This window comes from Hyperolius riggenbachi, chromosome 5, assembly GCF_040937935.1.
Source record: "Hyperolius riggenbachi isolate aHypRig1 chromosome 5, aHypRig1.pri, whole genome shotgun sequence".
NCBI classification, from domain to species: Eukaryota; Metazoa; Chordata; class Amphibia; order Anura; family Hyperoliidae; genus Hyperolius; species Hyperolius riggenbachi.
Genome location: NC_090650.1, coordinates 41,891,528 through 41,918,137, shown reverse-complemented (window position 1 = coordinate 41,918,137; position 26,610 = coordinate 41,891,528). Strand labels below are relative to the sequence as shown.

Genomic DNA, 26,610 nt, shown 5'->3' with positions numbered 1-26,610 from the left:
AAGGCTGCTGCTAGGTTGCTGTGTTTTACACAGTCTTTTATCTAACCATTTTTTTTCTTTTTTTTATTAGTGCAAACTTTTAAAATGTATTTTTTTTCCCCGTTACACAAGATGTTACCATAACATAGTAATGAAAAGAAATGTTCCTCATGGGGGGCTATAAACTAAGGAAATTATGACTTATTAGAAGCAATACTGCTCTACCCTTCCATACTTCCGACACACATTCAACAACTTAAAGGACAACCGTGGTGACATGTGACATAATGAGATAGACATGTGTATTTACAGCGCCAAGCACACAAATGACTAGGCTGTGTTTCTTTTATTATTTCGCTGCCTGAAAGAGTTAAACATCAGGTATGCAAGTGATAGTTTCTGACTGGGTCGGACTATAGCGTGCCCCTTACTGATAAGGAATTACAACCATAAAACACTTTCCTGGCAGTAAATGGCTTCTTAGAGCAGGAAAGAGATCAAAAGTGTTAATAGTTAATAGATTTGAGCTCTGACATACTTCAATGAATGTGTCATTGAGCAGAGACAATGAAACAGTAAGAACTTAAAAACTTGATTAACCGTACATATAAAATTAAACTGCAGGATATCTAAAAATAGTAATTTACAGCATAAAATCTACTACTACAAAAACAAACAGTTAAAGAGCATCTCCGCCCCCCCCCCCCCAAAAAAAAAGTTTGAATGGCAGTACATATATGTAGTCTATGCACTGTGCACAGTTAGATTAACATATAACGTTTACATCTGGTACATCATAGTGGATAGATTAGACCCACATTTATATCTGTAGTAGCGTCTCCATCTTTCTCCTCATGCTGAAACATTGCAAGTATATTCCAGCACTGTGCCCTACCCGCCAGCCTGGTTCCCTCCTCTGTCCCCCCCCTCCCCTTTCCCCTGCCTGCCTGGATCAAATTACATCTCTCTTCACAGTGTGTAAGGAGAGGATAGACAGCAGAACAGCTGCAACCTGCCTTATCCTGTCTGTATGCTATAATTCTTATTTCAGATGTCTGTCTGCCTGCCTGGATTAAATCACATGGACATGGGGGTTGGAGTTATGGCATCAATCCCCCAGCATCCTTTGCACCTATGGTTTGGAAAGAAAAAAAATCACCCTGGCCCAATTTATTAAGTTTAAAGCAAAATGTGTTTTATAATTAAGGTACTCTTTAAACACAGCACAAAATGTTGTCAGAACTGAAATATATCAGTTGCTGTCAGTATTAACTGAAAGGACAACTGCTGTGCAAGTTAATGTTTATGTTTCCCTATGGCTGAAGTGTGAGCTATTACAGTTTAACAGTGTGCTGACCAGAAAGCTGTTATGGGGTCATCAACATTTTTAAAATGAAAAACTGAGAATTCTGTAGATCACAGTAGACAAACAGGACACGGGTGAGGAGAAAGAGATGGATGAGCAGACTACACGGGAGGTAATTATGACGTGTGTATGTTTATTTTGACTTTTAGTTTTAAGTTCAGGTTTGCTTTAAGTACTTTACTTTTTCTACCTCTGATGAAGGTGATCTCTTCTTATCTGCTAGGTTTATGATGGTGAATCCAGTGATGCTGAATTAATTGATGGACTTTGTGGATCACAACTTCCTGGTCTAATTACTTCTTCTCGGAACACAATGTTTGTCCGACTGCGGTCAGATCATAGCGGCCAACATAGAGGGTTCAGTGCCCACTTCAGTGAAGGTGAGTTTATTACTCTGTCAGATACTGCATGTATTGACATCTTCTTACTAACAGCAAAGACCCGTCAGCGCTATAATTGCCATTAAGGAGGTTGGTATACCTCTCTCCTTTGTCTAGTGGACAGATCACAGTCACAGGTACTTTTCTTTAGTCACCCCACCCTAGCTTGAAGTGCAAATGTATACAGCTAAACTAAAATCATTAACCACTTCCATACCTTTGTTACGCATATCTACGCCCGTGTATACTTCACTTGAGGATCAGGGGTGCAGATATGCATATTGTTTATTTACCGTCACCGTTCGCGACTGTCACATCGCTTCTGTTTGCCGCAAACCTTCCATTCCATGATCGGGGTATGGGAAACAGCTGTTCCCAAACCCGATCACCGTGCCTTTGGTGAATAAAAGCCGGTGTCAGTGATGTGTCGGCTTTTATTTTCAAGCTGAAAGTAAACAGATACATTCACTAGTTACTGTCATATTGGGAACTAAGCGTAGAGCCATCTTGTGGCCAAAAAGTAAAAATACACCCAAATACACTCTTACACACTATTAAATAGAAGAATTAAATACATTTTTATTATTTTTTTTAACCCCTTAGTTACCAAAATAAAGCATTGTAAAAAAAATTACACGATTTAAAAAAAGCAAAAACATAAATACCGAAGTTACCTTAGGGACTTTTTAAATATGAGGGTATATTACTGTTAATTTACTAATAAAGGCTTGTAATTAATGATATAGTATTAGAAACAATACACCTTTAGTTCCAGATAAAATATTATCACCATACATGGTAATAGGGACACAATTCGAATGCCTTAATAACCGGGACAAATGGGCAAATAAAATGTGTGGATTTTATCCACAGCAGCACATTTTTAGAAAAAAAAAACTATAATGGTCGGAAGCTGAGAAATCATTTAGCAAAAAGTACAACCCAAAGAAAACCTAATATGTGGTAAAAAAAAACAAAAACAAGATATAGATCATCTCAGTGCAATAAGTAACAATAAAGTTATTCATGAATGAATGGGAGGAGCGCTGAAATGTGAAAAATTGCTCTGGTTTTTAAGGGAAAAAAAAAATCTTTGGTTCTGAAGTGGCTATAGCATGTCCATAATGCCTGGCGCTTTAAAGTGGACCTGAACTTTTGCAAGGGACAGAAAAAAAACCATAGAGAAATGCACCCTGTATGTATTTAGATAGTTTAGCCTGTTTACTTTACCCTCATTTGTGTCTAATCACAAGTTGTAATTTGATCTCTCCCGTGTCACATGACTGCCACGGCAGAGATGGCAGATAAGCTCATTTGGAAGCACAGGATGTTAACCCTATGTCTTCTTCCATGAAAGTAGGAAGTAGATACACTGCATATTTATTGCAGGATTTGTATCAGCTGTAACAAAAATGTTTTTCTATAAAGGTTATTATGCTGTTGCTTATCTTTTAGAGCAGAGAGGAAGTTCTGAGTTCAGGTCCGCTTTTTAACTCCTAAAGATGTTAACTTGTGGTGCCTGATTGCAAACTGGGATACTTTGATTAGTATGCCACTGTGACCACCTCATGGCACTGCCAATGTGCATTGTAGTAGATCTTAAAGGGAACCTGAAGCAAGGGAAATTATTTAAAATAAACACATGGCATAGCTGCAAATGAATATTACATACTAACCTCACCGTCAGTTCCTCTCAGAAGCTCATCATTTTCTTCTTACAGTGATCCCTTCCAGTTCTGACAAGATTTTGTCAGAACTGCAATATACCAGTTGCTGTCAGTTATATATCAGCAGCTGTCCGTTATAACTGAATGTGCAAGGTAATGTCTATGTTTCCCTATGGCTCAAGTGGGTGATACTACAGTTTAACAGTGTGCTGACTAGGCAGCTGTTATGTGGTAATGGCCATTTTTAAAATGGAGGATGGAGAATTCCATTGATCACAGTGGACAAACAGGACGCAGGAGAGGAGAAGGAGATTGAGGAGTAGACTACACGGGAGGTAAGTATGACCTGTGTATTGTTACTTTGACTTTTTATTTTCAGTTCAGGTTCAGTTCAGGTTCTGAACTGAACTGAACAGTTTAGGTTTATTTTCAGTTTCAGTTCAACGCATGTGGCTGCCTATTGCGCAGCCTCATGCGTACGGGTATGGAGGGAGCAACTGCTCATGCGGACATTTGGCCGCATCCGCCGGAAGTGACGGGACCTGGTACCGGCGGATCCAGGAAGCGGAGGATGGCGGCGTGGGAGCGATCCAGGCTTATGGGGCTGGAAGAAGCCCCAGGTATGTATAAAATCATTTTCTATTTTGGCTGGCCATTCCTCTCTGGTTCCCTTTAAGGTGCCCATACATCTATGCATGTGTTGTGAGTAGGCATTTTAATTGCTGTACCTATAATCTGTCCAATCAGATGGCCAGTGCTGTGGTCAGTGCAACAGAGAGGTGTGGGAATACTCAGGGAGGTGAATGGAATACTTCAACCATAAAAGGTATGATTTCTATTGATGCTCTAACCTTGATTTACTTCCTGCGGTTTCTATTCCAGCATGTGGAAGCTCTATTGTTAGTGACTCTATTGGCGGAGGTATTTCCTCTCCACTCTATCCTGCCAAGTACCCCAGCAACCAGAACTGCACATGGATCATACAAGCCTCGGAGCCCTGTAAGTTATCACAGGATGTACAGTAATATGTGCCATTTAAATCATACATACTTTGTAGGCATTTGTACTTTGGAGCTTGAAGCAACTTAGTATGATGACTTCGGTGTATTTACTGCACTCTCGCCTTGCAGCATTGGATTCTGCAGGCCGAATGTCAGCCAGGGCACAATCTGCACAGAGTTTGTATGTTATCCCCTTGTCTGTGTGGGTTTCCTCCTGGCACTTCAGTTTCCTCTCACATCTACAAAATATACAGAGACGTTAAAGCAAACCTGCAGCGGAAAAAAACTTATAATAAATTGTTTTATTTTCAGTTATATAGCTTATTTTATTTTTTATAACATTGCATCATTCTGTCACAGTTGCAGTTTACAAACCACACTCTGTATTTTAAACTGTAAACCAAAGCAGAGCTAATGACCCTTTGAACTTTTCTGCAGTAAAACCTTATCTCAAGCTGTCTCTCACTGTTTCTTAGTCGTTTAAGTGCTTCAGGAAACAGGACTATATTCAACCCAAGTTGGGTGGAATAGCTCAGAGAAGCTCTTCTGCATAGATACCATCTGAAGTTTCTTACCTCTTCCTGTTCTGGAAACAATATGAGACTCCTATCTGTGCTGCTGATGTGCTATTTCTTAGTTGTATAACACATATAATTTATTATCTCATAAGTTTATTTTCACTTTACATTTACTTTAATTGGCCTCCCTCTAAACTCGCCCTAGACTATTATGGACTTATGTCTATGGTAGGGTTTAGATTCTCAGTCCCTCTGCCAAGGCTATATACAGTGGCTTACAAAAGTATTCAGTCCCCTTGAAGTTTTCCACATTTTGTCACATTACTGCCACAAACATGCATCAATTTTATTGGAATTCCAACGTGAAAGATCAATACAAAGTAGTGTACATGTGAGAAGTGGAACGAAAATCATACATGATTCCAAACATTTTCTACAAATCAATAGGTGCAAAGTGGGGTGTGCGTAATTATTTAGCCCCCTGAGTCAATACTTTGTAGAACCACCTTTTGCTGCAATTACAGCTGCCAGTCTTTTAGGGTATGTCTCTACCAGCTTTGCACATCTAGAGAATGAAATCCTTGCCCATTTTTCTTTGCAAAAACAGCTCCAGCTCAGTCAGATTAGATGGACAGCGTTTGTGAACAGCAGTTTTCAGATCTTGCCACAGATTCTCGATTGGATTTAGATCTGGACTTTGACTGGGCCATTCTAACACATGGATATGTTTTGTTTTAAAGAGACACTGAAGCGAAAAAAAATATATGATATAATGAATTGGTTGTGTACTATGAATAATTACTAGAAGATTAGCAGCAAAGAAAATATTCTCATATTTTTATTTTCAGGTATATAGTGTTTTTTCTAACATTGCATCACTCTATAATATGTGCAGATTACACAACACTCAGCATTTAAAATGAGTCTTTCAGAGCAGTCTGTGAAGTAATGACCTCTCCTCTAGCAGAGGAAAAGTAAACAGTTCAATTACAGTTGAGATAATAAAAGTCAGATAACAGCCCTCTCCAGGACTAAGTTAGTCAGAGAGCTTAATAGCTTTTTTTGCATAGAGATAACAACTGGAGTTTCTCAACTCTTCCTGTACTGGAAACAATTAGACTGATGTATCTGATCTTAGGGCTGGTGCACACCGAGCGGCTTTTTGGGCGTTTTCAGATCCGCTTGCGGCTGCGGATCTGCTTGGTCAATGTATCTCAATGGGGTGGTGCACACCAGAGCGGCAGGCGTTTTGCAGAAACGAAAAATGCCTGGGTGAGGCATTTTTTGGATTTCGGATGCGTTTCTGCCTCAATGTTAAGTATAGGAAAAACGCAAACCGCTCTGAAAAACGCCTGTTCAGAGCGGTTTTGCAGGCGTTTTTGTTACAGAAGCTGTTCAGTAACAGCTTTACTGTAACAATATATGAAATCTACTATACTGAAAAACGCAGCAGCAATCCGCAAAACGCTAGCAAAACGCCTCATAAAAATAAAAAAAAGCGTTTAAAAATCTGCTAGCGTTTTGCGGATCTGCTTGCGGTTTTTGGTGTGCACCAGCCCTCTATGTTTTTTTTTCTTAGCTGTACTACACATACAAATCATAATATCATCATTTTTTTTTCGCTTCAGTGTCTCTTTAACCACTTTACCCCCGCGCGTACGTATTTCTCCGCCCCTTTTTCCATCCTTTAAAAACCAGGGACGGAGAAACACGTACTTTCCGCGTTCCCGACGCTGCCCGCGCTCCCGCTCGTAAACACGCCGCCCGCCGCTAGTAAACACGCCGCCGCCCGCTCGCCCAGAGATCAATGAACGGGAAAATCCATTCCCGTTCGTTGATCTAAGCCCCGCAATGATTAGCTGCTCTCCTATGGGCAGCGCGATCATTGTGAGAAAAAACTCACGTGTCCAGCCTCCTTATTCTTCCTCCAAGCTTCCGGAAGGAAGCTTGGAGGTCGCATTAAAACAAAAAGTTACTGTGGCCATCTTGTGGCCAAATAGTAAACTACACCCTACACATTTTTCACATACAAATAAATGACTTTTACACATAAAATTAACTCATTACCTCCCACACTCCCCATTTTTATTTTATTTTTTTTGTAATTAAAAAAAATTAAAAAATGTACAATTAAAAAAAATACATAAATAGTTACCTTAGGGACTGAACTTTTTAAATATTTATGTCAAGAGGGTATAACACTGTTACTTTATAAACTATGGGCTTGTAATTAGGGATGGACGCAAAACTGAAAAAAATGCACCTTTATTTCCAAATAAAATATTGGCGCCAAACATTGTGATAGGGACATAATTTAAATGGTTTTATAACCGGGACAAAAGGGCAAATACGTTTCATGGGTTTTAATTACAGTAGCATGCATTATTTAAAAACTATAATGGCCGAAAACTGAAAAATAATTATTTTTTTCCCCACATTTTTCCTATTTTCCCATTAAAACACATTTAGAAAAAAATAATTCTTGGCATAATGTCCCACCTAAAGAAAGCCTAATTGGTGGCGAAAAAAACAAGATATAGTTCATTTCATTGCAATAAGTAATAATAAAGTTATAGACGAATGAATGGAAGGAGCGCTGAAAGGTGAAAATTGCTCTGGTGCTCAGGGGGTAAAACCCCTCAGTGGTGAAGTGGTTAAACCATTCCATTGTTGCTCTGGCTTTATGTTTAGAGTTGTTGTCCTGCTGGAAGGTGAACCTCCGCCCCAGTCTCAAGTCTTTTGCAGTCTCCAAGAGGTTTTCTTCCAAGTTTACCCTGTATTTGGCTCCATCCATCTTCCCATCAACTCTGACCAGCTTCCCTGTCCCTGCTGAAGAGAAGCACCCCCAGAGCATGATGCTGCCACCACCATATTTGACAGTGGGAATGGTGTGTTCTGAGTGATGTGCAGTGTTAGTTTTCCGCCACACATAGCGTTTTGCATTTTGGCCAAAAAGTTCCATTTTGGTCTCATCTGACCAGAACACCTTCTTCCACATGTTTGCTGTGTGTGAGGCCCGGTTCACATTGGCGGTCGCCGTCCGGAATCGCCGTGCCGGAGCCGGACCGCATGCGGAATGGACGGAACGGACGCACGGCACAGCAATGAAAGTCTATGCGTCCGTTCACATGCGTCCGTTCCGTCCGGACCAGAGCCGGACCGGATCCGGACTCCGGCGTAAGATCCAACATGCGCTATTTTTTGGTCCGGCTCCTCCGGCAGACGTATCCGGAGCGGAGCCAGACTGTTGCATCCGGCCAATACAAAGCAATGAGAACCGGAGAGCGCACAACACACTGGCCGTAAAAAACGGACGCTCCACCCCACCTCCCATGCTTCCTCCATGCTACAGCGGCCATCCTGGACGGGGACACATGGGCCCAGCGCCCACAGAGTGGAGCAGCAGCGACCTGACGCTGGAGCTCCCCGGCAGCAACATGTCCGATACGTCTGATAACGAGGAGGTGAGGCCCTACAACGACCCCAGAGCTTCTGCCGACCTCCCAGACCCCAGGTATTATTATACAGCTTGTTATCTCAAACGGATCCGGACCGCAACCGTGTTCATACCGCACGGAAAACGGATGCAAACGGACCGGATCCGGAACGGATCTGGATAGGAATCGTACGGATCAGGTCCGGTCCGGATCCGGTGCGGTCCGGACATCCGTTCCGGTTTTTAAAAAACCACAAGTGTGAACGGGGCCTCACATGGCTTGTGGCAAACTGCAAATGAGATTTCCTATGCTTTTCTGTTCACAATGGCTTTCTTCTTGCCACTCTTCAATAAAGGCCAACTTTGTACAGTGCATGACTAATAGTTGTCCTATGGACAGATTCCCCCACCTGAGCTGTAGATCTCTGCAGCTCGTCCAGAGTCACCATGGGCCTCTTGACTGCATTTCTGATCAGCGCTCTCCTTGTTCAGCCTGTGAGTTAAGGTGGACGACCTTGTCTTGGTAGGTTTACAGTTGTGCCATACTCCTTCCATTTCTGAATGATCACTTGAACAGTGCTCCATGGGATGTTCAAGGCTTTGGAAATCTTTTTGTAGCCTAAGCCTGCTTTAAATTTCTCAATACCTTTATCCCTGACCTGTCTAGTGTGTTCTTTAGACTTCATGGTGTTGTTGCTCCTAATATTCTCTTAGACAACCTCTGAGGCCCTCACAGAGCAGCTGTATTTGTACTGACATTAGATTACACACAGGTGCACTCTATTTAGTCATTAGCACTCATCAGGCAATGTCTATGGGCAACTGACTGCACTCAGACCAAAGGGGGCTGAATAATTACGCACACCCCACTTTGCAGTTATTGATTTGTAAAAAGTGTTTGGAATCATGTATGATTTTTGTTCCACTTCTCACGTGTACACTAGTGTTGGGCGAACACCTGGATGTTCGGGTTCGGGAAAGTTCGCCGAACATGGCCGCGATGTTCGGCATGTTCGGGCCGAACCCCGAACTCCCCGAACATCCCGCTTTTGGGGGCCCTATGGGGTCGCAGGCATGAGGGGGGAGCATGCCCCGATCGCGGGGGGGGGGGGGGGGGGGTCGGAAATTCCCCCCACCCCCTCCGCTAGCGCTCCCCCCTCTGCCCGCTTCCCCATACAAAAGTTTCAGGAAGTAAAACAGTACCGGTGGTACTAGTGGGTGGCTGGCAGTGGGCGGCACTGTGAAGTGAGTGACTGAGGAGGAGGAGTCCGGAGAGTGACGCGTTTAGGGAGGCCGGGCAGCGGGCGGTTCAGCAGTAGTACGGTACTACTGCTGAACCGCCCGCTGCCCGGCCTCCTTCAACGCGTCACTCTCCGGACTCCTCCTCCTCAGTCACTCACTTCACAGTGCCGCCCACTGCCAGCCACCCACTAGTACCACCGGTACTGTTTTACTTCCTGAAACTTTTGTATGGGGAAGCGGGCAGAGGGGGGAGCGCTAGCGGAGGGGGTGGGGGGAATTTCCGACCCCCCCCCCCCCCCCGCGCTCGGGGCATGCTCCCCCCTTATGCCTGCGACCCCATAGGGGGGCAGTATTCGGCCGAACAGGGCCCTGTTCGGCCGAGCAGGGGCCCTGTTCGGCCCTGTTCGGCTAGTCATTCCGCAGTTCGGGCGAACCCCGAACAGTTTGGCCGAACACCACCAGGTGTTCGGCCGAACTCGAACATCACCCGAACAGGGTGATGTTCTGCAGAACCCGAACAGTGGCGAACACTGTTCGCCCAACACTAGTGTACACCACTTTGTATTGGTCTTTCACGTGGAATTCCAATAAAATTGATGCATGTTTGTGGCAGTAATATGACAAAATGTGGAAAACTTCAAGTGGGCCGAATACTTTTGCAAGCCACTGTATATACTCTGTATATATAATCCGCAGAGAGGTCAGTGCTATATAAATACTAAATAATAATAACCGCATGGTGTCTGTATCTTCTCCTTGTGCTTTCGTGGGTTTCCTGCAGCTATTCTGTTTCCTCCCAAATCATGGCACCCTCTTCTCCTCCCCTCCCCCCTAAAAAATGGCCTTAGCCTGCAACACAAAGGGGGGAAAGAGTCACCCAGGATTGGTAAATCTATGTAAAAAAAAAGTGCAGATGAACCAGGAGAAAGGCGCCTCTGGGACAACATTAGACAATGACTGACTATTGTAGGATTCGATTGTAAGCTCCTCTGAGTGAGGCAGGGTTTCTCGGCGCTCGCGTAGAACCTGAGTTTGGTGCGGCTATAACAGCAATGCTATAGCCCACGGCCAGCGCACAGGTAATTTGGGGATCCAGTGATTGCCGGACCTTAAATTACTTTCCCCTATGAGTTGCTAGGACTCGAAGGGGCAATAGTAATTAACGCCGCCCAAAATTTCACCAGCAGCAGAGTGAGCCTGTGCCAAAGTGACCGGGTGGCAAAGTGCCATGTATGCTCCTCTGAGGAGTCTTTGACTTGACTATGTATTCCATAAAAGTGCTGTGGAAGATGTCGGCGCCGTATGAATACACAATAATGTTAGTATATAGTACCAATCCTACTTAGAACTTGCCTGTATAGGTTTTACACTGTGAGAGTTAATAATCCAGAAATATAAATCACAGTTTCCCTGCAGTCCATAAAGTTAAAGTGGTTATTTTAAAATGGGCACCTGGGCAATTAAATTATATGGACTATTTTACCCCAAATCGTTATAAAATTACTCCAAAATCGCTCCAAAAGTGGTTGCGCTCATTGAGGCGACCAAACTGCATAAGTGGCATTTTTAGTTGTATTCTTAGCGTTCCCTTAATATGGTGCACAAGGATCCTCTACCTGTTAGGAAAAGTTATCTTTTTAATCTGCTAGAAGATGAAAAATCCCAGTTCAGCAATTTACAGCTGGAAGAACAATTCTGAAGTCAATTGCTGATCTATTATCTGATATTTCCAGTTAACCACGTCACCCTTTCCTTCACGGACTTTGAGCTCGAACTCGGAAACCCTAACTGCACGGGAGACGTTGTAGAGATTTTAGATGGGAATAATGATGGAGCGCCCTCTAAAGGTAGGTGAAGTATTGCGGTACTGTTAAATCTCAGTATTACATTATACTGTACAGTATTATAAAAAAGTGATATGAATAGATAGGAAAGTTTTAGAAATTATACCATTATTGTTTTATATCAGAAATGAAGGCAGGAAATGAATAGGTCTCATTCTACTATGAACTATTCTTAAAGTGGACCTGAACTCTTGCATAGGACATAAGGAAAATATAGAGAATTCCACCCTGTATGTATCTAGAGAGTTTAACCTGTCTAATTCCCCCTCCTCTGTGACTAATCACAACTGTAATTTGATCTCTCAGCTGCGTCGGCTGGCTGCCTCAGCAGAGCAGCTAATTTGTAAACACAGGTTGTTAACCCTATGCCTGCTTCCCTGAAAGCAGTAAGTAGACACACTGCAGATTTATTGCAGGATTCGTATCAATAAATATTTCTTCTTTAAAAAGACTGTGTAACACAATTTTGAGCCTTATTTCTTCTATCCTATATGTTCCTATACCTCTTCTAATGTGGTCTGTCTTACTGCAGCCTTTCCTAGTTACACAGTGGCTGTGTTATCTCTGTTATATGATCTAATCTTCTCTCCTCTGTCGGCTCTGTCGGGCTGAGGCAGTCTGGCTGGAATGTGCTGTGCTGCTTGTGATTGGATAGAAGCTATACACACCCTCTCCAGGCCCCTTGCACACTCTGTATGACTCACACACTGAGCTACTCTCAGCGTATCACTTGCTATGTCTTTTGTTTGTAAACACTGCATAAAAATGTCAATTACAAGCCAGGATTGCAGCAGGGAGAGGCAGAAACAGCACAGAGGGGCCCAGGAGAACATTATGAATAGAATGGTATGCTTTTTATTGTAAGAATTTTACAGTACAGATTCTCTTTAAAGGTTATTATGCTGTTGCTTCTATTTTAAAGCAGAGAGGAAATTCTGATTTCAAGTCTGCTTTAAACAAAAACAGCTAAAAGGAATGCATTGAGCTAATTTGTAATATTTTAATTTTTTCTTCTTTCTTAGGTATAGTTGTTGTTTGAATCTGTAGAACTTCATTTCAATTAGGATAAGTTTAATGTAATTAAACAATAAATTAGGGCAATAATTTTTTTTATTTTAAATAAACAAATGCCCCAAATATTTTATATCTTTTTTTCAATCCTAGTAAGGCTTGCCAGGACCAACCTTACTGTAGTTCCCTGGTTATTCCTCCACGCCCAGTCATATTATGTAGTTTCTCCTGAGCCTCCTCCATACCATTTGCGTTGTTATCACGGAACCATGTTTTTCCCGCTCTTCTGTTATGTGCACTGAACCAATGTGAAGGCGAGCAGTGAGTGCTCAGGGGAGGAAGAGGAGGAAGCCACACCCTTGCCATCTGGAAAGAGCAAACAATGGGGGATGGATTTTAAGAGATAGACTTCTGTGGCAGTGGAGAAGAGGTAGAGCCTAGAAGCAACAAAGATGGGGAGGGGTGGAAAAATCTGTCCCTGCCCTGGAATTACCTGAGTCCCTGTAAATATACTGTAAACAGACAGAGACTTCAGTGACCAGCTATGACACTATGCTGGTTGCCATGTTGGTCAAGAAGATCTGTAAAGTATGGCGTAAATTGCAGCACAGCACAGGAAACACTTCATAAACTCATAAACTTGTATCATACCAACAATGTAATTGAGTAGATGAGAGATCAACCTGATTTTTTCTTACAGGTCGTTACTGTAGTCAAGTCTTACCCCACCCTATTACATCCCTCAGCAATGCCCTTGTCATCAAATTTGCTTCTAACAGATACTTGAACTACAGAGGGTTCCATGCTGCCTACTCTGCATCAACTTCAGGTAGGTCTCATATAATTTATATTTAATTACTTCTGCACTTGTATATACAGACTTGTACACTTTAGAAACAAATATTTATGTGAGCCTATCAGAAACAAAATTTATGTGAGCCTATCAGAAACCCATATTAACCTGACAACGACCACTCAACACCAATTGGCGTGAAGTCCTGGGGCGGGGTTTTGAAGGAGATTGCACGCTCTGCTCCGTAATCAGTCTCCCAGCGGTGATCACAATCTATTTACATTGTACAGCGCTGCGATCTACAGCAGCGATGTACTTGGGACAGCCGTGTGATATGGCTGTCCCCCTGGGAGACACGAGAGCGATCAGCTCTCATAGGCTAATACCTATGACAGCCGATTGAGCTGATTGGCTGGTGGAGGGGAGGGAGAGAGGGCTGGGAAGAAAAAAAATAGTGAAATTTATTATGAAAAAAAAAAAATAGCAAACAAACAACCCAGCAGCGATCAGAGCCCACCAACAGAAAGCTCTGTTGGTGGGCAGAAAAAGGTGGGGGAATCACTTGTGTACTGAGTTGTATGGCCCTGCAGCAAGGCCTTAAAGCTGCAGTGCCCTAAATTGTGAAAAATAGCCTGGTCACTAGGGGGGTGTAAGCCTACGGTCCTCAACTGGTTAATGTAAGCCTGTTAGAAACCATATTTATGTGAGCCTATCAGAAACAATATTTGTATATTTTCTTGTATTTGTATCAAGCTTGTATTTGAATTATGTTTGATTCTCTGTATTTCCAGCGTGCGGAGGGGACTTATTCATGGAGAACGGCGCCTTCGACAGCCCCGGCTATCCAGAGAACTATCCAGCCAATACAGAATGCGTCTGGAACATCATCAGCTCTCCTGGCAACCAGCTTGTGTTGTCTTTCATGTAATCTCCTCCCTGTCTTACTTCATATTGTTCCCAGCTTAAAGACCTTATGGGAAGGAAGTGATGTATCTGGCAGGAAACCGCTCTAACAAATGTTTCAGCATAAAACAAGACTTGGAAGGGATACAAAGCGTGGTAGTGACATTCTCTGGCTTTCTTCCAATTATCGTATAGCTTGCACTGCGCTGCTCAGACACCGTACTATGGTTTTTATTAGAGCAGGCCACAGCATATAATTCCCCCAGGAAATCTCGCTCTGACAGATCAGTTCCTTGTTTTTTTCAGTGAGAGCTGTCAGTGTATTTCCCTGGACCAAAACTGTTTCTCCAAAATCTAGCATATCCCACTCCAGCGTGATCTAGTGATGACTGTAATATGCTAATTACGATTGCAATATGCTAATTATGGCCATACGCAGTTATGATTTAGACATTCAATTCATTTTGTGTCATCCATTCGTAATTTCACGTTATTTTCATGTAATTTTCACATAATTTTGTGCCAATTTTAGCTGTTAATAGCAAAGCCCCCGTGCTATTGTCACCAAAATTACTAGGTATGTTAGGGGAATCGTAGGAATACGTCAAATTTTACAAAAAAGACCTTTTAGTTTTGTAGAAAATAGATTTTAAAAATACAAAGGAAAACTGTTTTTCTCAAAAAACTACAAGGTATTTTTGGAAAAAAAAACACATTTCTTACTTGTTCCCACTATTCCCCTTAAGATACATTGCAATTTTGGTGACTATAGCACGTATGGAGGCCCTTCTCCCCCCCACACACACACTATCACTCATACACACATAAATACATACATACACACATACTGTACTTGCACTACACTACAGAAACTAGCAAATGGAAGTGTCAAACGTTGCTGTCGGTCATTAGATTAGACTTTCTCTACTCAATTAAAAATGTGTGAGTTAAAGTGGTAATGTCATTAAAAAAGAAAAAAGTTTTCCTTAAAACCATTAAAGGGGCACTATGGCGAAAAATTGTAAAATGTAAAATATGTGCAAACATAACCAGATAAGAAGTATGTTTTTTCCAGAGTAAAATGAGCCATAAATTACTTTTCTCCTATGTTGCTGTCACTTACAGTAGAGAGTAGAAATCTGACAGAAGCGACAGGTTTTGGACTAGTCCATCTCTTTATAGGGTATTCTCAGCAAGGCTTTTATTCTTTATAAAGATATTCCCTAAAAAGGAATTAAACAATGATGCTGGCCAGCTTCCCTGCTCGCTACACCGTTTTTTGGCAGATGGACAGAGCAACTGCCATTCACTAAGTGCTTTTAAAAAATAAATAAATCCCTGAGAATCCCCCATGAAGAGATGGACTAGTCCAAAACTTGTCGCTTCTGTCAGATTTCTACAACCTACTGTAAGTGACAGCAACATAGGAGAAAAGCATTTTATGGCTCGTTTTACTCTGGAAAAAAAGTACTTCTTATTTGTATATGTTTGCACCTATTTTACATTTTACAATTTTTCGCCATAGTGGCCCTTTAAGTACACTAAAAATGATGTATTTTGAATGCATATCTGCACCTCACCGTCAGCTGCAGGACAAATCAAGCCAGATGCAGCACAGTTTTGCCTGAATGAAACGAAGGAGGCCGTAAGCAAATAGGTTGTGTCCATTCAATGTGATGTTCATCAGAATGTGTGGGAATTATTAATTAATAGTGTCTCCTTTATTTACAACATTCCTGTACAGGTCCTTTTCTCTGCAAACCTGTGAGGGCTGTTCATGCGATTACCTGGAAATCAGAGAAGGCAACAGCACAGGACCGCTTCTGGAGAAGTTCTGTGGAGACACGTTGCCAAGTAACGTGTCTTCTGTCACTGGCCACAGACTGTGGATAAAGTTTGTGTCTGACGGTTCAATAAGTGGATCTGGATTCCGGGCTTCTTTTTCACACTGTGAGTATATGATGAAAATATTCTCTGTTTCACGTTTTGTAGTCACTTAGTTGATGGTCTACGTAACATGTCCAGGCCTTAAAGAGGAACTCCAGTGAAAATAATGTAGTAAAAAAAGTGCTTCATTTTTTACCATAATTATGTATAAATGATTTAGTCAGTGTTTGCTCATTGTAAAATCTTTCCTCTCCCAGATTTACATTCTGACATTTATTACATGGTGACATTGTTACTGTGGGCAGGTTATGTAGCTGCTTCTAGCTGTTTTGGCTGTTAGAGACAGCTGTAAACAGCTATTTCCTGTCTGTGAGCCTTGTTACATTGTGGCAGTTTGCCCAGAGTACCGCGGTACTCAGAGCTTCTTGTGGGAGGGGTTTCAGCACAAAATCAGTCATACAGCGCCCCCTGATGGTCTGTTTGTGAAAAGCATTATATTTTTCATGTAAAAGGGAGTATCAGCTACTGATTGGGATAAAGTTCAATTCTAGGTTGGAGTTTCTCTTTAAAGCCATTCCTGACCTATGTGGTGCCCCTAGCAATACAACCTGTGTCACCCCTCAACCCCACATAAACATTATTTTGAGAGGATAGGGGAGAAGCCCCATATAAATAAAAGTCTACGGTTTGCTTTAAATATTTTTTTTTTCTAGCCACTAATATGCTGTTGAGAAGGGTAAAACTTCCGCCAGTTTTCTTTTTTTTGTCTTTGCCCCTACTGGTGACATTTATCCTCACATCCTATTCTTAGTGACCCTGCCATCAGGACAAGATATAAGACATATTTTAGCTAAGTCATAGACCGCAATAAGAAAATTACAAGCATGCTGACTTATTAACACATTGCTAAAAAGAAGTGTGTGCATGCATCTGTGAGGTAGAGACGTTGAGGCATAGTCATGTGATCAAGATCAGGCGCCCACAATGTCTCTTTCCTTATCAGACAGATCCTCACCTGTCAGCTACAACACTGCCTACAAGGGACGAAGACCCCCTCATTAATTGTTGTTGCAGGACTTGTAACAGTACAGTCATTACTTTGCTGCAGTAACTGGCAGATCAGGTCTTTTGGGTGTTTGTTGCTGTTTTCCCTTCCGAGAGATTTTCCCTGACTTTCTGTTCATCATGATTTGTGTGTTTCTTTCCTTGTTGTCAGTGTTTGGACGTACTATAGTGGGAGCCTACGGGCAGATTGCATCGCCAATGTGGCCCAGACCGTATTCTCATCGATCTCAATACACTTGGAATATAAACGTGGCATCTGGTCAGATTATAGAGATTAGGATCCTGGAAATGGATATTGAAGCACACAGAAGCTGCGTATACGACAAGTTACGGGTAGGATTCTTCTTGTCATTTACTGTATAGCGATTTCACCAGCCCATTCATCTGACATTGATATATATATATATATACATTTACATGTGCCTGTTTTTGCTGTGCTGCAGATATACGATGGCCCAGATACTCATTACCATCTCATGGGCACATACTGTGGAAGCATCCCACCACCTGCACTTTTCTCCTCTGGCAGTTCGGTGACCGTTCGTTTCTCAAGTGACTACAGTGTGAGTTACAGGGGCTTCCTGCTGGAGTGGACAGCCATCGACTCTTCTCCTGAAATACTGCCAACCATATCTCCAGGTATAGCACTTTCACTGAACTCAAAACGCTGGCCTCTCCTCACATCTAGCACCCAGAACATCTCTAGATCCTGCCACTCATACCATCTTCAGAATATCTCTAGGTCCTGCCTCTTATACCATCTTCAGAATATCTCTAGGTCCTGCCACTTATTCCATCTTCAGAATATTTCAAGGTCCTGCCACTTATTCCATCTTCAGAATATCTCTAGGTCCTGCCACTTATACCATCTTCAGAATATCTCTAGGTCCTGCCACTTATACCATCTTCAGAATATCTCAGTCTGCAGTTTATACCGCCTTCAGAATATCTCTAGGTCCTGCCACTTATACCATCTTCAGAATATCTGTAGGTCCTGCCACTTATACCATCTTCAGAATATCCCTATGTCCTGCAGCTTATACCATCTTCAGACTATCTCTGTCTGCAGTTTATACCGCCTTCAGAATATCTCTAGGTCCTGCCACTTATACTATCTTCAGAATATTTATAGGTCCTGAAACTTATGCCATCTTCAGAATATTTCTAGGTAGTGCCTCTTATACTATCTTTAGACTATCTCTAGGTCCTGCAACTTATACCATCTTCAGAATATCTCTAGGTCCTGCCACTTATACCATCTTCAGAATCTCTCTAGGTCCTGCCACTTATACCATTTTCAGAATATTTCTATCTAAGGGGCCGCCCCCTTTCAGTATAGGTAGCGAGATGACCCCTCCCCCTTCCCTCCAGTATAGGTAGCCAGATGACCCCTTCCCCTCCCCCTCCAGTATAGATAGCCAGATGACTCCCTTAATCCCTCCCTATCCCATTCCCCCCTTTTATTACAGCTCGCCTCCACACCGCAGCAGCCATCATGTCTCCAGTGTAGTAGTTTCCTCTTCCCCTCCGTCACCAATGCTGCCCAAGTCCGTAGCCGCCGGCCACATTGCCAACTTGCACAGAGAGCAAGGTGGCTGCTGCACAGGCAGCTAGCAGCAGAGTCCCGTGGGCAGGCACTCACCTGATCTCCCTGCATTGCAGCATTTGTATGCTTGCAAATGCTACACCAGTTTAGTCTGCTGCTTTGGTGCCCTTGCTTCTGTGGTGCCCTAGGCCATGGCCTAGGTTACCTAGGCCTAAATCCGGCCCTGTTTATACTGTCTGTAGAATATCTCTAGGTACTGCAACTTATACCATCTTTAGAATACCTCTGGGTCCTGCCACTGTACCATCTTCAGAATATCTCTAGGTCCTGCCATTTATACGATCTTAAGAATATCTCTAGGTTCTGCCACTTCGAACCCTTCCTACCACATATTTAATTCCTGCCACTAACACCATCTCCAGAACATCTGAAAGATAAACCTTCTACTCATTGCATAATTGTGTTCCTTACATATAGTTTATAGGGCATTCCTCAAGCCAAATACTTTTTGTTTTTTTGTTTTAATACTCTAATTCCCTATAAACTAAACAAGACTCGCCCACAGCTCAAAGTGCCTTGGCACTCCATGTAGCAAGGGCTTATGGGAGCTCAGTCTGGACAGGAGGAGGAGGAGGTTACTAGCCAGAGATTACAGAGGCAGAGGGGAGGAGGGAGCAGGAGAGGGGAGTGAGCTGAGGGCTGGAGATGCAGTTGCAGCTTGCCTGTGTGTAATGTGACAAACAAAACATGGCCGCTGTCATTGTATCACAGGAATAAATAAACATGAAACTGTTGAAGCTGTTTGCAGCTAGATTTGCTGTGTAAACTATCTAAACTTTAGATAAGATATATAGACAAGTTACTTGTCATCGTTAGTTTTTCATCTCGGACCCACTTTAAGGACATCTCCAGTTCTTGCCACTTCCACCATCTCCAGAACATTTCTAAATCCTGCTATGTCCACTTGCTCCAGAACATCAGCCACTACCACCATCTCCAAAACATCTTAATGTCCTGCCATGTCTACCATTTCCAGCACATCGATAGGTCCTACCACTACCACCATGTCCAGAACATCTCTAAATCCTGCCGCTTTCCTGTAAATATAGGAAAGATAGACAGATGTGAAAGTGAGCAGAAGTAATGTAACCTCTGTGGCAGATCTAACATAATATTACCGTACATACATCAACCAGTGGATGCATTTAGGTCCTCTTTACAGTGGAGAAGAATCTCCGTTTGGTGTGGGAGTGTGATTATTATTAATGCTCTGTTTCTCCTGTGATGGTTCTTCCTCTTGTTGCCCTTTCAGGTGCCTGCGGGGGACTGCTAAGAACTGGGGACACCCCAATGTTTTTGTTTTCTCCTGGCTGGCCAAACAGTTATGCCTCAGGAATTGAGTGTACCTGGGTCATCAGATCTCTGGAGTCCACAGTGGAGCTGAACATCCTCTCTGTGGACATAGAAACGCACAACTCATGCAGCTACGACAAGCTGGTCATCAGAGATGGTATGGAAGTTCATGACAAAAAGGCTTCTCTCTTTCCTACAAATCGAAAAAAGTCAGAACGTGATTTGAAAGAGTTGTGTTGATTTTCACCAAAGGTTGCACCAAAACCTGCCAAAGACAACCACAGTGTCAGAGGTGCAAGAAGGGGATAGAGTGGCGAGGGAGGAGAAAACAACAACAACAACAACAACAAATAACATTTGTAAAGCGCTTTTCTCCCGTGGGACTCAAAGCGCATAAGCATGGCTCCGACCATCGTGGTACAGGGGAAGAATTTTATAAATCTGGAAATGCCAGGCTAAACAGGTGGCTTTTCAGTCTGGATTTGAATAGCTCCAGGGATGGTGCTGTCTTTACTGGGTGTGGTAGGGAGTTCCAAAGAGTAGGGGCAGCATGACAGAAGGCTCTGTCTCCAGATTTTTTGAGGTGCACTCTGGGAGTGACCAAGTTTATAGAACTTGCTGATCTGAGGTTGTGAGAGGTGTGGTGCAGCTTCAGCAAGTCCTTCATGTATCCAGGGCCCAGATTGTGCAGGGATTTGAATGTCAGCAGTCCAATCTTGAAGAGTATTCTCCATTGTACTGGTAGCCAGTGCAGTGAGCGAAGGATCGGTGTAATGTGACAGTGGCGAGGCTGGTTTGTTAGCAATCTGGCAGCAGCATTCTGCACTAATTGCAGGCGACGCAAGTCTTTTTGGGGGAGGCCAGCATAAAGGGCATTGCAGTAGTCCAGCCGTGATGTGATGAAGGCGTGGACTAGGGTTTGAAGATCCTCTGGGGGAATCAGATGTTTAATCTTTGCAATGTTCTTCAGATGAAAGAAGGAAGATTTAACTACAGATGAAATTTGGTTTCTGAAACTCAATTCCCCATCGATTAGTACGCCAAGGCTGCGCACAAGGTTGGAGCTGTTTATGTCTGAATTCCCAATCCTGATTGGTGTTGCTTTAGGATAGAGCAAACACAGAAAGATCCACATTGTTGATGTTTGACACGGTATGGACACAAGTAGAAGTTCAAATCAATTTTGATTTCTTAACCTTGAACTTCTACTTGTGTCCATACCGTGTCAAACATCATCAAGGTAGGACGACTTTACCTTGCTATTGTTGAACCTTATCGCATAGAAATGAATATAGAATTTACTCTAGTAATATAGCTGTCACTACAAACCTAGACTGGGCAAGAAGGGGATAGAGAACAGTTTGTTAATGATTAAAACTATTTAAAGTATCTATAGAAGTTATTATTACCTGCACAAGATCAATACAGAGATAATTCTGGGGTTGTGGTCAGGTCCCTGGGGGCCCCTCTGGCCCAAGGGCCCTGGTGCGGTCGCAACCTCTGCACCCCCTATTGCTACGCGACTGCAAGGGCCCCATCATTTTTAACAGATACTTTTTTTTGCTTTTTCTGTTAGGGCCTGTTTCCACTACACGCAGATTGGATGCAGAATGGATGCAGAAAAACGGACTCCAATGAATGCCTATGGGAAAATCTGCATCAGACAAATCGCATTTAATGGAAATAGGCCCATAGGCATTGATTGCAGTCAGTTTTTCTGCATCCAATCTACGTGTAGTGGAAATAGGCCCTTAGAGAGATTAACAACAGTTACATTAAACTGCAATATAGTAAAACAACCACAAGATGTTACAGTGTGTAAAACGTGATGGTAATCTTTATGGGATTGTCATTTCCTGTATTCACTCTAGAGTTCTAATTTGTCATACTGAGCACCTATCTGCGTGTGCAAAACAACTATGCTTCAATAACGATAAATTCTCCTTCAGGGGTGTTTATGATTTAGCAGTTCTTAACCTCAAAACTTACTATAGTGAATTGACTAGACCAAGGTCAAGCATAAACAGAGGCACAGACTCGAGAGGCAGCAACCCCTGGGCGTGGAGCCGTGAATGTGCATTGGGAGGGACCTTGACGTGTGCCCCCCTTGAGTCCTGACAGCAGAGCGGCAGCAGAAGGATGCAGAGTGATCACAGCCGTAGGCCACGCCCACTTTAATGACAGCATATGTGATGCCGCTCAAGTTTAGATTGTGCCACGTCACCTTTTATTACAGCCGATTCAGCGTGCAGTTGACAGAACGGGGGAAGGAAGGGGGGAACAATAGACATCAGGAAACTGTTTAGGGAAGGGGGGCACTAGACACCAGGAATCTGTATAGAGAAACGAGAGGGCACTAGACACAGTCACCAGGGAGCTGTATGGTTAAGGGAGGGGAAACCACCGGGGGGGGGGGGGCACTAGACACCAGGAATCTGTATAGAGAAATGAGAGGGCACTAGACACAGTCACCAGGGAGCTGTATGGTTAAGGGAGGGGAAACCACTGGGGGGGGGGGGGGGCACTAGACACTAGTGAACTGTATAGTGGAGGGGGAGGTGCACTGGACACTAGTGAACTGTATAGTGGGATGGGGGGGCACTTAACACCAGGAAACTGTATAGTGGAGGGAGGGGGTACTACACCCACTAGGTAATGTTATATAGGGGAGGGGGACCAATAGACCACCAGGTAAAGCTGTATAGGGGGCTGTATAGAAACCAATATAAAGTGGGCTCACTCTGGAATCTCCGCCTCCAATGCTAGAGATCCTTGTCCCAGCCCCGAGTTCAAGTACCAGCTAAGACTAAATAAAGTACTCTCTGGGGTACACGTACCATGTGCTGAGAACATAGGGCTTACAGGGCCGGATTTACCATAAGGCACTGTATGCATGTGCCTACAGGCACCTAATTATAGAAAGGCAGCTCACTATGCTCCTCGAGTGCCTCCCTCCCGCCCTATGCAGAGTCCTGAGCCACTGACCAGATCTCTCTGCAGTCCGGGGGAAACTTAATAACGAGGGTACCTCTGGCTGCTTAATAGTAAGGGACACCTGTAGCTACCTATGATGGGCAAAGGAAGTAAGGGAAAAGTGAGAGCTAGGCCAGCCAGCACACTTGGTGGCGGTTCGGAGGGGGGGGGGGGGGGTTGTAGGTTCATATAGGGCGAAGTCTAGGGTGCCAAGATATCTGTGTCTATAGGCTCCTGTGATGTAAATCCGGGCCTGAGGGCTTATTTGCAATTTATTGACCATCCTTATTTCAGAGTTACACCTAGGAGAGGTTCTACTGTTGCAGACAGTGTCAGGAGCAAGATCCTTCCCGTTGACCTTTGAAGTCTTCCTATTTTCTTCTGTTGAAAGTCTTCAAAGTCTTCTTATTGGCCCATCTGCTTTCACACTGTACCCAATCGGGAAACGAACAACCTCTTTTCAATTAATATTTGCTTGATTATAAAGTTAGAAAATCAATCAAGAGGTAGGTGTAACAAACTTATCTGGTGTTGTCTCTGGAGGCTGCTCTGATAGTGTGGAGCAGCTGGAGGAAGCTTCCTCTTCCTCTTTGGTCAGTCGCATCCCCAGCTCCCCTGTAGATGTGAGTCAGCATGTTCGCATCCCCGGCTCCCCTGTAGATGTGGGTCAGCGTGTTGTTTCTGGCAGTCTCCCTAGGAGGACGCGCGAAGCTCAGAGCTGCCTTTATAGGTTAAGGAGGCGTGTCTGAGATGTGTCAGCTGATTCCTGCGGTCAGCTGACACTTGCTGCAGGGATGTTGCTGATTGATCCGATTTTCCTGGGGGCTTGGTCTGTGCTCTATTCCTGCTATATAAGCCCTGGGCATTCAGTTACTCGCTGTCCGTTATAGCTATCAGTTCGCTGAGCGCTGGGCCTTGTCTTGCTACTGTGCCTAGTCAGCTAGTTTTCAGAGCTATATATATATGCAGACACTGCCGATATATATGTACTCTAGTTAGACTTGTTATATATATATATTGTAAATTGTATATTATTCTGATTGTTATTCTGTGTGTGACCCGGCTAAACCCTCACTCTGATTCTGTCTCCTCCTTGTCTGTACCTCAGCCATCTGATCTAAGTGTATGACCTCAGCCTGTTTAACGTTTTTGTCTCTGTCTCAGCCTTCTGTACTATAGCCATCTGACCACCTGTGTATGATATCAGCCTGTTATTGATCTAGCCTTGCCTCAGTCCTATTGTACCACAGTATTTCTGACTACACGTGTATGACTTTATCTGACGATCACGATTTATCTATTCAGTGATTACGTCTAATACCCAGCGTCACAGTAGGTCCCTGGTTTTAATATATTTTTGTTAGGTTTAATGTTTCAATCTTGAAAAATGTAATAGTGTATTTTTGGCTTTACATTACTTAACAATCTTGTGTTTTTCAGGTGACAATAACCTAGCTCCTGAACTTGCCACCATCTGCGGCCGAACGCCTCCAGGACCAATCCGCTCCACTGGGGATGCCATGTTCCTTCGCTTCATTACTGATGGAAGCATAGTAGGCAAAGGATTCAATGCATCGTATCATAAAAGTAAAGAATGCTTCTCTCCCTTCTGCCTATTGATTAAATAGACTTAATTTGTCCTGAAAATGGGCTCCTCTGTTGTATGTGACACAGTGTGTACTCAGATCAGCGCAGCTTATTGTAATAGGGACAGTCTGGGCATTTGTACAGGTTCAACGTTTTGAAGGAACCCATAAAGAACCAGCATTCAGTTCTGGACTTCAGAAGGGGGGAAATCCTTCACTTCAGTTTCAGTAACAATTTAATTTAAGGTGTGTAGGTTATTAGCCTTCAGCCCCGATCCTGGTGGTGGGTCTGCCACCTAAAGCTACCAGGCTGCAGGCACACTCATTTCTGTCAGGGTTTTCCCTTAGCCTTTGGAATTCCACCACAAGGCAGCGGTACTAGGTTTTGGTCAAACCTGGAATACACCAGTACTTGCTTTTTCTAACGAGTTCCTTGATCTGTCACCCAAGGAGGCTTCTGATGGGAGACCAGCAACTCCACACAGAATTCGCTTTGCTTTAGCCATCATGTTCGAGGGTCCTGTCAGGTCTTCATGGCTACCAAAGTGGCTTAGGGCCCACAAAGTCCATGCCACACTTCACCCAAACAGGTAATCTCTTACTTAAAGTTTCCCAGGTCCCACCACAAGGAGGTGGCAAGCTTGAAACCCAAGTGGAAAGTAGGAATACAATTTATTCCTTAAAGTGAACCTGAGATGAAAGCCATCTCAGGTTCTACACTTACCTGGGGCTTCCTCTCGGGTACACTTTAATTGTAAAATACTTTGCTTGTTCTTACACTTAAAGTAATTGCTGAGCTGTTACGCTAATATTGTAAAACTTGTTGCAGAATTCAAAATATACGTGTGAATACAGAAACCTCGGAGTTTTGGAATTACCATTTAGCATATGAACTTGCCTTGATTTGCACAGGTGGATAGCAAGACGTACCAATTATAAAAGGTTCAAGCAGTAATTCAAAATAATCCCTCTGCAGGGAAACCAGGTGCCCCGTAGCAGCAATGTTTCGCTGCGCTGGGCGCATAAGGGTAATTCGGGGGTCTGAACTTCCCTTACGCGCAAAGATTCCAGCTGTAGGTCAGACCTTTGAACGGCAGCACAGTGGCTTAGTAGTTCACCCGGGAATCCACGTGGGTCACCAGGTACCTGGATTGGCTAGATTATAGAGCGGCATTAGAGGGCTGCGTGCGTGCAAAGCCCTCCCACCCTGAGACAACCTAACATTAACACTTAAGCTAAATAGGTTTTGGGCAGAGCTCTCCTTTAAATGGCTTGATGTGGAAAGCGTTGTGATTAGTTCGCACTGTCTGACATGGACTGGCTACTACAGAAGATGCTGCTTCATATCTACGCAAAGCCTTAATCCATTTACTCTGTTACTGTTTTTACATAGCCTGTGGCGGATATTTACACGCAAACCAAGGACTGATAACCTCTACAAATTACTCTGGGAATTACCCCGCCAGGCAGAATTGCACCTGGCATGTGTTGGTTACTCCCGGCTTCACCATCGCTGTCCATTTTGAACCAACTTTCGAAATACAGAACAGTGACTCTACCTGCAGCAGTGGGGACTATCTAGAAGTAAGTGCATACATAGTTAGTCGTCAAGGATAACATGTGGTCAATAATTATGGTGATGTTATCTTAAAGTGTACCCAAGGTGAACCTCAGGTCAAAAGTCAAATACTTAGGAGGAGGTTTCCCATCTTGTCCTCTGGCCCACCAATGCTGACCGCTGACCACCCAAAGGAATCCGAGAGGCACTTGTTGGGTTCTAAGCTCGCGACTGCACTTCTCTTCATGTAGAAGCACAGCTGTATTGCGCCTGCATGACCACAGCCATGCCGCTGAACATGGCCATGCCTGAGCAGTAAGCTAGAGTCACTCTGAGCAGTTTTGTGCTCATGAAGAGAAGCATGGTCACAATGTGCAGGAGGGTCCCAGGAAGCAGCAGAGGACAGCATGGGAAGCCTCTTATTTGGTATTTGATTTTTGACCTGAGGTTCATCTTAGGTTCTCTTTAACCCTTTCTAGACTTAATGGTACTGGCCCCTTGA

The 26,610-nt window shown here is 43.4% G+C and overlaps 1 protein-coding gene across 1 annotated transcript in view; it reads left to right on the top strand.

Annotated features, from left to right (window-relative positions):
- The window catches only part of CUBN (cubilin), a 298,563-nt gene that overhangs the window by 180,099 nt on the left and 91,854 nt on the right, over positions 1–26,610 (top strand). Inside the window, exons 32-42 of the mRNA XM_068238249.1 lie at positions 1,569–1,725; positions 4,275–4,391; positions 11,323–11,436; positions 13,145–13,273; positions 14,029–14,161; positions 15,885–16,090; positions 17,244–17,425; positions 17,536–17,731; positions 19,951–20,148; positions 24,405–24,551; positions 25,944–26,134. Coding sequence (XP_068094350.1) covers positions 1,569–1,725; positions 4,275–4,391; positions 11,323–11,436; positions 13,145–13,273; positions 14,029–14,161; positions 15,885–16,090; positions 17,244–17,425; positions 17,536–17,731; positions 19,951–20,148; positions 24,405–24,551; positions 25,944–26,134 — 1,770 coding nt within the window. The remainder of the gene's footprint in view (positions 1–1,568; positions 1,726–4,274; positions 4,392–11,322; positions 11,437–13,144; positions 13,274–14,028; positions 14,162–15,884; positions 16,091–17,243; positions 17,426–17,535; positions 17,732–19,950; positions 20,149–24,404; positions 24,552–25,943; positions 26,135–26,610) is intronic.